The following is a 14,948-nucleotide window of genomic DNA, read 5'->3' as shown; positions in this document are numbered from 1 at the left end:
ACTCTTTCTTCCAGTTGATCGAGTCAGTTACTGAAGCTTGTGCATTTGTCACGTATTTCTCGTGTCATGGTTTTCATCTCTGTCATTTCGTTTATCATCTTCTCTGCATTAATTATTCTAGCTGTCAATTCTTCCACTCTTTTTTCAAGATTTTTAGTTTCTTTGCGCTGGGTACGTAATTCCTCCTTTAGCTCTGATAAGTTTGATGGACTGAAGCCTTCTTCTCTCCTCTCGTCAAAGTCATTCTCTGACCAGCTTTGATCCGTTGCTGGCGATGGGCTGCGCTCCTTTGCAGGGGGAGATGCGCTCTTATTTTTTGAATTTCCAGCTTTTCTGCCCTGCTTCTTCCCCATCTTTGTGGTTTTATCTGTCTCTGGTCTTTGATGATGGTGACGTACTGATGGGGTTTTGGTATAGGTGTCCTTCCTGTTTGATAGTTTTCCTTCTGACAGTCAGAAGGACTGTCTGTTGGTCTGTTGGAGATTGCTTGAGGTCCACTCCAGACCCTGTTTGCCTGGGTAGCAGCAGCAGAGGTTGCCGAAGATAGAATATTGCTGAACAGCGAGTGTACCTGTCTGATTCTTCCTTTGGAAGTTTCCTCTGAGGGGTGTACTCCACCCTGTGAGGTGTGGGGTGTCAGACTGCCCCTAGTGGGGGATTTCTCCCAGCTAGGCTACTCAGGGGTCAGGGACCCACCTGAGCAGGCAGTCTGTCCGTTCTCAGATCTCAACCTCCGAGTTGGGAGATCCACAGCTCTCCCCAAAGCTGTCAGACAGAGTCGTTCGCGTCTGCACCGGCCCCCACTGTTTCCCCTGTTGGTCTTCAGCTGTGCGCTGTCCCCAGAGGTGGAGTCTACAGAGACAGGCAGGCTTCCTTGAGCTGAGCTCCACCCAGTTCGAGCTTCCCAGCGGCTTTGTTTACCTACTTAAGCCTCAGCAATGGTGGGCGCCCCTCCCCCAGCCTCGCTGCTGCCTTGCGGATGGATCGCCACAGACTGCTGTGTTAGCAGTGAGGGAGGCTCCGTGGGCGTGGGACCCTCCCGGCCAGGTGAGGGATATATTCTTCTGGTGTGCCCGTTTGCTTAGAGCGCGGTATTGGGGTGGGAGTTACCCGATTTTCCAGGTGTTGTGTGTCTCAGTTCCCCTGGCTAGGAAAACGGATTCCCTTCCCCCTTGCACTTCCAGATGAGGCGATGCCTCGCCCTGCTTCAGCTCTCGCTGGTCAGGCTGCAGCAGCTGACCAGCACCAATTGTCCGGCACTCCCTAGTGAGATGACCCCAGTACCTCAGTTGAAAATGCAGAAATCACCGGTCTTCTGTGTCGCTCGCGCTGGGAGTTGGAGACTGGAGCTGTTCCTATTCGGCCATCTTGCTCCGCCCCCTCCCCCCAGGCAGTTTTCGGTAAAATATTTTTACTCTATTCATTCATTCATTCATTCTATGGACAAATATTTCTCAAGCTCTTATTATGTGCTAGGCACTCTTATAGGCCTTGGAGATACTAAAGTGAATTAAAATTGACATGGTTTCTGCCTTTATAAAGCCTACAGCCTAGTCAGGAATGTGGATATCAATTAAGTAATTACAAAAACAAATGGAAACTTACATCAGCACAAGAGCTATGGGGTATCTAAAGTGGCCTGGGATGAGAGGCAAGGGATTAAAATCCAGTCAAGGAGCTCAGGAAGGACTGAAGAAAAGATGATTGAGTTGAGAACTGACCAATGAAAGCTCAAGTAGGAGAAGAGGAGGAAAGAATCGTGTTCCAAGTACAGAGAATTGCAAACAGCAGGTAGAAAAGATAGAAAGGCAAGTGTGGCTGGACGAGGAGTGAGGATCAAATAGATTGTGTGAGAAGTTTGTTTCTCTCCTTTTTTTGAAGTTCCAAAACACTATAAAATTGCAAAGTGGTATTGTTTACATAAAGTAAGCAGTGGATTTCCATGGATTTTCAATGAAAATTAACATTGAAATAGAGAAAATATCTGACTATTTTTTTATTTATGAAAACCCCAAAGTAATAAAGGCTTATTTTTAAGTGCACAGGTACTCAGTAAACATGTGATGAGCTTTTATCACATCCCTAGCAATGGGCAGACATTGAGAATACAAAGGTAAAACATGGCCTTTTTCTTCAGGAGTTCACTGATAATCCACAACAGCTGTTTAGGGTAAATTCAGATTTATTTTTATAAACCTGCTATGTCAAATCATAAACATAAATCTTAAAAAATATTTATCCTTTTCCCTCCAATATAAAAATATCCAAGCTTCAGACAACCAGAAGCTGAAAAAAGTTGAAGAAACCATAAACTGCAAAATCAGCCTCTGCTTATCAGAGGATGTATTGCCGTTGTTGATATACATTCCATTTACTTTGTATTTAGTAGAATTCAGCATATGTGTATGTGTGTGTATGTATACATTGGAAAGTACACCATGTATGTCACTGTTTTAAAAATGAAATACAGATTTTTTATTAACTCTAAACACTAAATATATTACAAATTAATCTATATTGAAAACTACACAACAGCTGAACAATCTCTAGTGTTTTTTCCTTGAGGCTGGAAAAATTCACATCCTTTCTGTTTTCCTTTACAGGCACTACTCTAGGTCCTCTCACCGAGCCTTTTACTACAGGCCAGTATATTAATTCCTGGTTTTATATGTTAAATAAAAATATTCAATAGTTTAAATTGGCCGGGCGCGGTTCCTGAAACCTGTAGTCCCAGCACTTTGGGAGGCTGAGGCGGGCGGATCACAAGGTCACAAGATAGAGACCATCCTGGCTAACACGGTGAAACCCCGTCTCTACTAAAAATACAAAAAATTAGCCGGGTGCGGTGGCGGGCGCCTGTAGTCCCAGCTACTCGGGAGGCTGAGGCAGGAGAATGGTATAAACCCGGGAGGCTGAGCTTGCAGTGAGCTGAGATCCGGCCACTGCACTCCAGCCTGGGTGACAGAGCGAGACTCCGTCTCAAAAAAAAAAAAAAAAAAAAAAAAAAGTTTAAATTATTAGTCACTTTGGGTTTTAAAGAAAGAATGTATAGGACAGTTTGGCTTTAGAAAAAATATTTCAAACAAGTAGTTTACTAGGTTTTTACCACTGACTTTAAATTTTTCTTTAAAACCCTTGAATTTTACTTGTTTTTGATCAGTCTATATTGACTGGCTATAGAAACATGGTTTCTAGTTTGATTTTCTTCTTTATCATTAACTATTAACATAATATCTGCAACAGTAGTAAATATCTTTAAATTTTTTTAAAGACTATGGGTTGCATATCTAATAACATACGTTACTCTCTTAGATGTTTAAAGTTTAAACATGTGCACATCTAATAACAGCTCTCTTAGCTGTTCTAAGCCTAAAAGTAGCAATTAACTATTTCATGATAGTGTTTCTTTATTGTTATTATCAGCCCCAGGCCACAGTGATTAGGGCATAAGGATCTGCTTATTTTATTTTATTTTTAAATTTTAAAAATTATTTTTTAAAATGTGGATACATAGTAGATATATACATATATGGCATACATGAGATGTTTTGATACAGGCATGCAATGTGAAATAAGCACATCGTGGAGAATGGGGGATCCATCCCTTCAAGCATTTACCCTTTGTGTTCTAAATAATCCAATTATATTCTTTAAGTTATTTTAAAATGTATAATTATTATTGGCTATAGTCACCCCACTGTGCTATCAAATAGCAGGTATTATTCATTCTTTTAAATGTTTTTATACCCATTAACCATCCCCACCTCTCCCCCACCCCTGACTACCCTTCCTAGCTCTGCTAACCATCCTTTTACATTCTATGTTCCTGAGTTCAATGGATCTGATTTTTTTAGATCCCACAAAAGAAGAACATGTGATGTTTGTCTTTCTGTGCCTGGCTTATTTCACTTAACATAATGATCTCCCATTCTATCCATGTTTTTGCAAATGACTGGATCCCATTCTTTTTTATGGCTGAATAGTACTCCATTTCATGTATTGTGTATCCATTCATCTGTTGCTGGACACTTAGCTTGCTTCCAGATCTTAACTATTGTAAACAGTGCTGTCACAAATGTAGGAGTGCAGATATCTCTTTGATATACTGACTTTCTTTCTTTTGGGTATATGCTCAAGCAGTGGGATTGATGGATCATACAGTAGCTCAATTTTTAGTTTCCTGAGGAAACTCCAAACTTTTCTCCACAGTGGATGTAGGTTCTGCTTATTTTAAAACACTTTTTTAGAAAAATATATGAAGACCTAGTGTGGCTCGGTTCAAGATGCAGAAAGCTATATTTGTAAAAAAGAAAAAAAGGCAATGATATTAAAACAAATTCTTAGGGAACTCTAGGCAGAAAGTCACTGGCTTTATTGATTCTATTTTCTACGGTAAAACTGATTAAACAGTTAACTCACTCCATGGTGATAAAGTCCTAATAGACTTTAGATGAGACGTTTATTTTATGTTTTTCTCAGGCATTACTGAAACTTCAGTTCCCATCATCTCAACATCTGGAAATGCAGGCACGACAGGAGTAGTGAGCCCCACCATCACTGATGCTGCAGGCGTGGCAGGTAAATTAAATTCAGAACAAAGTATACCAGCCTCAGCTAAGAAACTCATTTTAGGAGATGTTACTCAGAACAATATTTTGCAAAATAAAAGTATTAGAGCTAGGTGATTATTCCTTATGTGTAATTGAAATGTCGTATCTTTAGTCTTTTCACAAGTTGCTTCCTTAAAGTACAATGTTAAAATTATATGTGCTGATAACCTTGATAATTGGGGGTGCCTATGCATTTTTTTAGCCAGATGTTTATTTTTTCTTTACCTTTGTCAGGGACAACTGGAGTGTTACCAGGTATAACCACAGGAGCTGAACATGGAAATTTAAGTGACTTCAGAACAGGTGAGACAAATAAATGAGTCAAATGCTATCTCTTCCACAACTACTTCTACTAGGAATCCTCTGTTTCAACTTGGCAACAACTTTACCCTGAGTACAACATTATGTAACAGGGCCAAATGTCAGAGCTATTGAAGTCAGCTAAATGACCTTGGGGAAAAATTCAATGATTAATATTTAATAAAATACTAATGATATGTTTCTATGGCACAGGAATATTTCTGAATTGTCTACAAATATATAGTATGTAATTTAATCAACAATTACACCATGGTAGTTACCTGTTGTTATTCCCATTAGGTGAGAAAATAATAAAAGGTCTCCAAGCTGGAAGAGGCAGGATTAGAACACATAATCCTAAGTCTGGTGTGGAATAGCTAGCTCCACAGCTCTGTGTGTGTATAAAAACGTAGATCCAACAAAAGCCAATGAGAATATGCTTGCCCTACACATCATTGACCTGAATTTTAACTACTGTTGGTTTCCTTAAGGAGACATCATTTTGATAGAAAACAAAAAAGCGTAAGTTCACCACTGTCCACCATGCTATCAGCTACTAATTTTTTAAGTATCTCTTAAGTTTCTTCTCTGCATCAATTTGCCTCTGCTTTTGTTCAGGTGTTAAACATTTTCCATCTAGCCTCCACCTTGCTCACCTTCCTCCAACACAATGGTGTTTAAAGCGTGGTTTCTGGACCAGCAGCATCAGCATCTTCTGGGAACTTGTTAGAAATGAAAATGTCTGGGCCCACCTGCCTAAAATCAGAAGCTGTTGGAGTGGAGTCCAGCATTTTACTAGCAAGCCCATGCATCTGATGCTCATCAAAGTGGAAAACTACTGCTCTAACATTTCCACTCCTTCCTCACTTCCCTCCCAATCTACGCTGCAGTCAATACCATGGCAGAATGGACTTCCAAAATCTCAACTATCATCATGTCACTCCACTACTTACAAGTCTTCAATTGTTCTGATTGCTTTTAAGATAAATCAAAAGTTCTTTACACACATACTGGGTTAAAAGCCATTTCTTTAGTGTATACATGGAACTATTTCTCTTTATGCACTTGCTAACTAATCCATGGGCTAATTTTATTTTTTCTACATTTAGTATCCCTTAGCAATTTTCTTGATTTAAGCATTATAACTTAAACACTTTATGGAATAAGATATAGTTTACGTAAAAATTAATGGTTTAAAGGATATAATCAATGTACAATAGCACAAATTAAGAAACTGGTTCGTTCCAATCAGGTCAGTATACTTAAATTTTAGAGTGATGACCGTTTGTTTACATTTCTTAAAACCTGCATGGAAATTACTTGGATAATGATGATAAGTCAATCAGCTATCTCTTTTGGTTATGAGGCAGTATGTATAAGGATTTTGAGCAGGGCTACTCAAAGTTTGGTCGACAGACAGATACTAGCCAGACTGTTACCAGTTTTTGATGTATTAAGAACTGAAATAGAGAGTAAGCATTTAAAAACATAGCAATTTTACAGGATGATTTTTATGTCTATTAAATAAAGACTTGTGTTTTGTAAGGTTTTACTTTTAAAAATTTCATTTCTCTATTTTATGGCCCTTTTCAAAGTATTAATCTAGCACAGATTGGAAATTTTACAAAATTGATCTTTTGCTACAGATTGTTTGAGAAACACAGGTTAGAGTATTGACTGTAGTTAGACTGCTTGAATTTGGCTCCTGGATCCGCTGTCGACCAACTTGGTGACCTGGAGCAAGTCATTTAATCACAACTAATAAATAAGAGTAATAATATGACTTGTTTCAGAGGAATTTAATAAGAGTAAATGAGTTGGTTTATGTGTAGGGCATTTTTTTTTTTTTTTTTTTTTTTTTTTTGAGATGGAGTTTCATTCTTGTTGCCCAGACTGGAGTGTAGTGGTGCGATCTCAGCTCACTGCTACCTCTGCCTCCTGGGTTCAAGTGATTTTCCAGCTTCAGACTCCCGAGTAGCTGGGATTACAGGCACCCGCCACCAGGCCTGGTTAACTTTTGTATTTTTAGTAGAGACAGGGTTTTGCCATGTTTGCCAGGCTGGTCTCAAACTCTTGACCTCAGGTGATCTGCCTCCAAAAGTGCTGGGATTACAGGCATGAGCCACCATGACCGGGCAGTTTCTGGTAAGATTGACCAGGCTGGACATAATGTCTCAGAAGTTCCCAACCATACCTCCTACACTAAGTGATGCTCTGTAAATTCAGGCTAGAGCTAGTATTAGAATGCAGGGCTGAAGAAAGTTGGAGGGATAGTTTCTTTCACTTCCTTTTTCTGGAACCTTCCAAGTAGTCATAGTAACAGAAGTAATAACATATATACCTGCTCCTCTCTTGGTTTCAGGAAGCACAGGAGTTTCTGCAGGCTCCACCACTGCCAGCCCTGAAGCCTCAGTCACAACCTCTGAAAGCAGCAAATCAGGTAAGTAAAAGAGAAAAGTCAGTGAGTATGCAGGAGTAAAATGGAGCGTGTGGATCTCCACATTTTCTTTATTTAGCAGTGCTGTAAAGAATGAAAAGAACTGGAGTTAGGAAGCCCAGTTACTGACCACCGGTATTGCAGGTAGTAATCGGCCATACAGATTCAGATAGAGGTTCCTGTTCTGGAACTTCTGAGTCTGTGAGTCTGGAGTGGGGCTAGGGTCATAGTTTGCAATCTTAACTACAAATTAGAATCAACTAGATAAATGTTTGAAAATACATATTGAAGAATCCATCACAGACTAATTGAATCTGTCCCTGGAAGAAGGGACCAGGCATTAAGTCTTTTTAAAAAGCCTCACGGGTCCCACATGCAACCTGGGTTGAGAACCACTAGGTTCAAATATCTGAATATTAAACAAGTAAATAATAAACAAGCTTATTTACAAGGAAGAAGTAAATAAGCACTCTCAGGGATGCCAACAATCATATATGATTCTCATAATGAATTTTTGGAAAGAGTGAACCATTCCTGGAAATGAAGAAGTGTAAACAAAAGATATTTTGAAAGCAGAGAGTAGCACCCTCTGTTCTGCTAAATCAAAGATCACGATACATATTTACTGTCTATTTTGAAAGGAACTACTGGACCCTCAGTAGGTGGAAAAACTAGAGCCACAAGCAGTGAAGCGACATCATCTGAAGGCGTGTCAGGTGAGTAGAGGATGTCATTCCGAGGCCATGGCTTTTGGTGAGAAGGACAATCTTTCATCAGACCTCTGCAAGTTTCACTAAGTATCCAACAGAAGATAGAAAGGTATATAAGTTATTAACATTTTCAAGAAAAGTTTTAATTTAGGTTTTCTCCAAATATTTCCTTCAAAATTGCTATGGCACTGGGTTGTCACGATAATGTATGTGCTCTCCCAACACTGTGTTTGCCAGGTGGAACAGGACAGTCTCTCGGATCTACCGCTGGATCTGACAGTGAAATCACAGTGAGAACATCTTTCACTGGTTCCAGCTTACCTGGGAAACTCACCAAGCCAAGCCCAGGCTCACCTGGTCACTTTAGTGGTGGTGAGTCACAAACCTAGTTGGAACCTCAAATTCTTATAAATTTAAGCACATTTAGAAGGGATCTAATTTTACATCAAATGATCATGGATAGTTTAAGTAGACCCCCTGCCTCTTTAAAGAAACCCTGAAATTTGTTCAAAGAGTACTTCATTATAACCATTTATGTAGACTAGGCTTGCCAGAGAAAATATAGGATACCAGTTAATTTGAATTTCACACAAATCAGGAACAATTTTTTTTTTTTTTTTTTAGGATAAGTATGTCCCATGCAATAATCAAAACACAGTGTTGATTGTCTGGGATTCATATTTAATTGGGTGTCCTGTATTTTTATTTCGTGATTTTGAAAACTCTGATGCAGACTGAGCACTGTTGCTCTTTTCAATTAGGAACAACTGAAGGGGGAAATGTAGCCACCACTGGAGCTGCTGGTGAAAACACTTCTGGAGCATCGGGTATGGAAAGAGCATAATTAGAATAAATCCAGACAGTAGAAGTGTAATTTTTTTACTTAAAATTTTGTCAGAGACAAGGTTGCCTGGGGAATTTAATTATTATTTGTGTAATGTCAAAACTGCAGAAGATCAGAAATAAATCAAGAAATATTTGTTGTGTGTTCAATATCATCCTGGGGAATACAGACAACATAAAGGAGGAGTAGAGTAAGGCATTTGTTCTCATAGAACTTCATTTCTGAGCAAAAGAAATTAATATTTATAATACACACAAAGCAAAATCTTGCAAGGCAAAAGATAATCAAAGTGGAGGAATTGTTCAATAACACGCATTGGAGTAAGACTTGAGAGTCAACTCTAGTAAAGTGACTGATTAATTTGTTTAAAACAACGGAATTATTCTATTTTGAAAAGAATATATTATAATCAGTGCACTACAAGCTATGTCTGTATGCCCCAACTTGAACAAAAACTCAAAATACCAGGAAGCTGAATGAAATTTTAAGAATCTATTCAACTGCAAGGGAATAAAAAGCAGTTATTCAGGTTTTGGTGAAGGAGGATTAAAAACAAAATATTCTTCAAATCCAGAACCCCCTGCACAAAAGTAGTACAGAATAAAATATAGGTTAACTATTGAATAAGCATTAAAACAGAATGTGATCCACATCAGAGGCAGTCTGTTAAGAGATTGCAAAATCAAAGTGATATATCACTCTTTTATAATATATAGCCAAGCAGATATGACCTACTACACACATGTTCTCAATATAAATGATTATAGTCTTCAAGTAGAAGGACTTGAGAGCACCATTTATTACACATAGTACATCCTAAATTCGTCTCTGGAAATGAAGCAAGTGAGTAAGTTGTTCACAGCTGAATCAGTGAATAACCTTCCTTAACTGAATTTCTTACATATTGTATCTCTGTTGTAAATATCTGATGACCTGGTTAAATATTCAAACACACCAAAAATCCTTTTATCACAAGCAGAATGTAATTTAATTAGTCATAGTATCAACCTGATCCTTAATTTGCACTGACACTAGTAGACTCGAATAGGATTTAAGCTCAAGAAACCAATGAAAAAAAAACAAAAACAAAAACAGGAAAATGGTGGCTGCATAAATTGGAGTCTGTAGGTACCTCTTTCTTCAAATCATAAAGATCAAAACAGAGCCCACACTTACGGTGTTCAGTGGAGACAGAGACGAGCCGGACTCCAAAAACTGGGAATGATGGCTCTGAGGCTCACTGTGGGGCTGAGATATAGGTAAGGGCATCATAGAAAATAGAGCAGTATAGAGAGGTCCTAACAGTGGTAGAATACTATGATTCTAGTGGATCAATCAAGTAGAGTTGAGCCTCAAAAGGAAAGATCCCCAACTTGAGTGGAAAATGCTGAGAGAAAATCTGGGACCTGGCAGGTCAGAGAGCCCTCATGAATGGAGTTGAAAGAGTTCTGGAAAGTGCATGGAAGTCTTTGGAAGGGGGAGCAACCCTTGGAACCTGGTGTCAAAGGAAAAAAATAAGTATGTAAAAATAAAGGTCTCAATAAAACAGGATAATAATGAAAGCATCAGAAGACAGACAAGGAAAAAGTGCCACTTATAAACAAAGCTCCCTCACCCTAAGAACATGAGGGGAGCCCTTTATCTGAGGAATCTGGGAAGCATATGGAAGCCTCTCTGCTGCCCCCTACATAGAATCTCCTGCTATTACTGGCCCACAAAACATTGAAAAAAAATAATAACAATAAAGAAAAAAAAAAGAAATTCCAATATCGATACACAGTTATTCCTTTGTATACATTTTCAAAACCTTTGCAGCAGTAGCAAGCAAATTGTAACAATCTAGTCATGAAGCAAAAGAATACAAAAACATAACATTAACATAAAACAACTGGCCGGGCGCGGTGGCTCAGGCCTGTAATCCCAGCACTTTGGGAGGCCGAGGCGGGAGGATCACGAGGTCAAGAGATCGAGACCATCCTGGCGAACACGGTGAAACCCCGTCTCTACTGAAAATACAAAAAAATTAGCCGGGCGTGGTGGCGGGCGCCTGTAGTCCCAGCTTCTATGGAGGCTGAGGCAGGCGAATGGCGTTAACCCAGGAGGCGGCGGAGCTTGCTGTGAGCGGAGATCGCGTCAGTGCACTCCAACCTGGGCGACAGAGTGAGACTTCGTCTCAAAAAAAAAACCCCAAAACCAACCAACCAACCAACCAACCAAACAAACAAACAAAAACAACTAAGGAAACAACTGCAGCTACAAAGGGACATCAAAATTGCAGATTAAAAATTAAGAGTGGAAACAGATAAACAGCAGGAATGTTAAATTGGAATTGGTGAAAACCCAGGAGAAAATGGAAGAAAAAGAAAAATTATCTCAAAAGACCATATAGCAAATTGCTCCATTGAGAATAAATAAAACTGAAAATACAGCAAGGCTATTAGAGGATAGAACGGAGAAGAGGTACCCTACCCCTGAAATATTGCAGACTCTTTCAAAAAAGCTATAACGGGCTGGAGAAGGATATAGTTTTAGGAAACAAACAAAAATATTGAAGATATATTATTGCCATATCTGGAGAAGAAAAAGCAATGAAACAGAGCTAATATTTAAAATTATAAATAAGGAAAAATGGTCTTAATTTAGAAAAAATCCCTAAATCTATGTAGTGAAAGAACCTACCATATACCTGGAAGAATTAATACTGAAGAGTCAATTCTGCAAAGTATTCGGAAAAACAATTGGACTCGCTTTACTCATAGATAACAGGTAGTAAGTAGTCAAGCGAATTGTTTAAATCTCATGAGCTAAGTACAAGAAGCATCAGTTTACAAAAAAGGAAAAATGAGCTATCAGGAAGAAACTAATGCTCGATTATTTTTATTAATACTGATTTTTAGTGACTTTTTCAAAATTAAGGCATCTTTTAATGTAATTCATAATATTAATAGTAGATCTAAGGGAAAAAAAAAAACAACTCACAGAAGCTAAAATGGTATTTGATAAACATTGAATAATCATTTCTGATGGGAAAAAAAGACTACTTAAAATAATAGGAATGAATGGATATTTCCTTAAAACAGGGCTGGACTTGGTGGCTTATGCCTGTAAGTACTTTGGGAGGCCGAGGCAGGCAGATCACCCGAGGTCAGGAGTTTGAAACTAGCCTGGCCAACATGGCAAAACCCCGTCTCTACTAAAAATATGAAAATTAGTTAGGTGTGGTGGCAGCTGCCTGTAATCCCAGTTACTCCGGAGGCTGAGGCAGGAGAATTGCTTGAACCTGGGAGGCGGAGGTTGCAATGAGCCGAGATCGCACCACTGCACTCCAGCCTGGGCAACAGAGCAAGACTCCGTCTCAAAAAAAAATAAAAAATAAAAATAAATAAATAAATAAATAAATAAATGTAACGTATATATACCTCAGCCACACATGTAGCATCTTAATAAGGAATTTCTAAACTTATTCCACTAACTTCAGGAACAAGATAAGGAGACATACAATCATACTACTATTTAATATTTTCTGAAGTTATTAATAATTGCATTATGTAGGAATTGAAAGCATAGAATTTGAAACAGAAAATAGTAAACTATTTCTATTTACAGATGGCATAATAGTGTACCTGCAGAATCCTAGAGAATCAATGGAAAAACTATAAGCAGTAAGATAATTTAATAAGGTACCAAGACACAAGATTAATCTATAAAAATTAATAGTCTACATAAATACAAATAACAAGTTAAAATATATATTTGAAGAGAAAAGTCCAATTTATGTAAACAACAAATAAGATAAATTACCTTGGAATAATCCAAACAAGATAAAACTTACATGAAGAAAACTTTAAAACTCTCCTTAAAGACACAAAAGCAGTTTTGACCAAATGGAAAGGCAATATGTATCAGTGTGCACAAGACCCCTTCAAGTTTTGGGACTCGCTAGAAGGACTCACAAGACTCAATATAGAATCATACTCATGGCTGTGATTTATTGCCAAGCAAAATCAGCAAAGGGAAAAAGTGCATAAAGCAAATCAAAAACTAGAATAATAGAAGATGCGAATTCAATTACAGAGAACAAGAACTATAAGTGATTCTTAAACCTCTGAGAAAATGATCAACTTCACACAAGAAAAATGTAAATCAAAACTACACTGAGATACCATTTCTCACTTTTTAGATTGGCAGAAATCCAAAAGTGTGACAACAGCCCTGTTGACAGTTCTGGAAAGAAACAGGTGGTGCTCTGCGCATTGCTGGTGGGAGCACAAAATATTACAGCTCCAATGAGGGTAACTTGGCAAAATCTAACAGAATTACAGGCTTGTTTATCCTTTGACCCAGAAATCCCACTTTTAGTGCTCCTGAAGCTAGACAACCAAAGTATAAAATAACATATATAAGCTTTTCATACTGGCATTTTTTTAATAGAAAGAGCCTGGAAACAACTCATCAAATACACATTGAATAAAAGATGACAAAAAGCAGCACTAGGCCATCCTAATAGAAGAGCGAGAAAGATCTCTATGTACTGATCTAGTTATTTCCAGAATTTATTGTAAAGGAAAAAAAGAAATCAGGATTGTATATACCATTTATACCTTTATGAAAAAAGAGGGGTGTGTGTATGTGTGTGTACATATATGTATATATGTTTTGTAAGGATATGAATTATATATACATATGCAAATATGCATACAAAAAACACAGAAGATAAACTAAAAACTAGTGAAAGTCATTACTTATAGGGAATAAACCAAAACAGTAGAATTTTGAGTTCTCAGAGTGTTCTTTTAAATACAATTTTGGCTTTTGAAAAAGAAAATGTCATATGTATTTTTAAAAACACAATTAAATCAAAATAAAAAAAGCAAACCCTAAAACTGAAAACCAACCAAAACAAGTGAACCTAATTGAATATCAAATTATAATCACATGGAGAAAATAATTATTTCACACGACTTTAAAACACAGTAATCAGACAGTATATGCTAGTGTCATGTATTTTAATGGCAAAAAGACTGCTAGGAAATTTTAAACTTCATTCAGTAATTTTCTTCTCAGTAGTTACATGAGTGTTCTCACTTTGAAATGGTTTTTCATATATTACAGAATAAAACAATTAGTAGTTATATAAATGTTATTAGAAATCAAGATTTTAAATGTAAGAGAAAAGAAATACAATAATTAAATCAGGGCTGGACAAAGTGCTCATGCCTTTGATCCCAGTACTTTGGGAGGCTGAGGCCAGCAGACTGCTTGAGCCCTGGAGCTTAAGAGCAGCCTGGGCAACATAGTGAGACCCCCATCTCTACAAAATAAAAAATACAAAAGATTAACTACACATGGTGGCACATGCCTGTATCCTAGCTACTTGGGAGGTTGAAGTGGAGAATCACCTGAGCCCAGAAGTCGAGGCTGTAATGAGCAGTGATTGCACCACTGCACTCCAGCTTGGGAGAAGGAGTGAGATCCTGTCTCAAAAAAAAAAAAAAAAAAGAAATCAAATAATTAAGTAAATTTCTGTAATGTTCCATTTGAGTGGGAAATATAAACTTATGATCTCTATATCATTTATATAAATCTAAATATATGATATATATAGAAAATGTATATTTTCATATACTAGAAATATATACAAACATCACAAATATGTGTGATATACCTAAATATAGGTATAAATATATATACTTCTAACATATGGAAATATATGTCTTCCAATGTATATTTATTATCTATATATTTATTAATATTTATATCTTCCACCTCTGGCCACTGAAATGGCCTAAAAGCAGTGGTACCCTAACAGTAGTGTGCACCCCTTGTCAGCTAGTTTGCACTCATACATTTCTGTGTTCACTCTTGCTTGGAGAAATGGTTAATTCCAGGTCTTGGACAAGAAAAGTACAAGGTCAGCTTGGGACTTCTTAAGTTAGAAAATGAGGAAGCATTCAAGGACTAAGGGAGCTCTACCTAAATGACAAAGGCGCTAAACTGCATGAGTTCTTGACCAAATTTGGAGAATTTTGAGCACTGAAAAAATAATT

The 14,948-nt window shown here is 37.6% G+C and overlaps 1 protein-coding gene across 1 annotated transcript in view; it reads left to right on the top strand.

Moving 5' to 3' along the window:
- The window catches only part of MUC19 (mucin 19, oligomeric), a 207,261-nt gene that overhangs the window by 78,917 nt on the left and 113,396 nt on the right, over nucleotides 1-14,948 (top strand). The window contains 7 exon segments of the mRNA XM_030939700.1: nucleotides 2,604-2,642; nucleotides 4,480-4,578; nucleotides 4,845-4,913; nucleotides 7,273-7,350; nucleotides 7,989-8,063; nucleotides 8,295-8,429; nucleotides 8,819-8,884. Of these exon segments, the coding sequence (XP_030795560.1) occupies nucleotides 2,604-2,642; nucleotides 4,480-4,578; nucleotides 4,845-4,913; nucleotides 7,273-7,350; nucleotides 7,989-8,063; nucleotides 8,295-8,429; nucleotides 8,819-8,884 (561 nt within the window).

Source organism: Rhinopithecus roxellana, chromosome 10 (assembly GCF_007565055.1).
Source record: "Rhinopithecus roxellana isolate Shanxi Qingling chromosome 10, ASM756505v1, whole genome shotgun sequence".
Classification (NCBI taxonomy): Eukaryota; Metazoa; Chordata; class Mammalia; order Primates; family Cercopithecidae; genus Rhinopithecus; species Rhinopithecus roxellana.
This window is presented reverse-complemented; position numbering and strand designations above follow the sequence as displayed.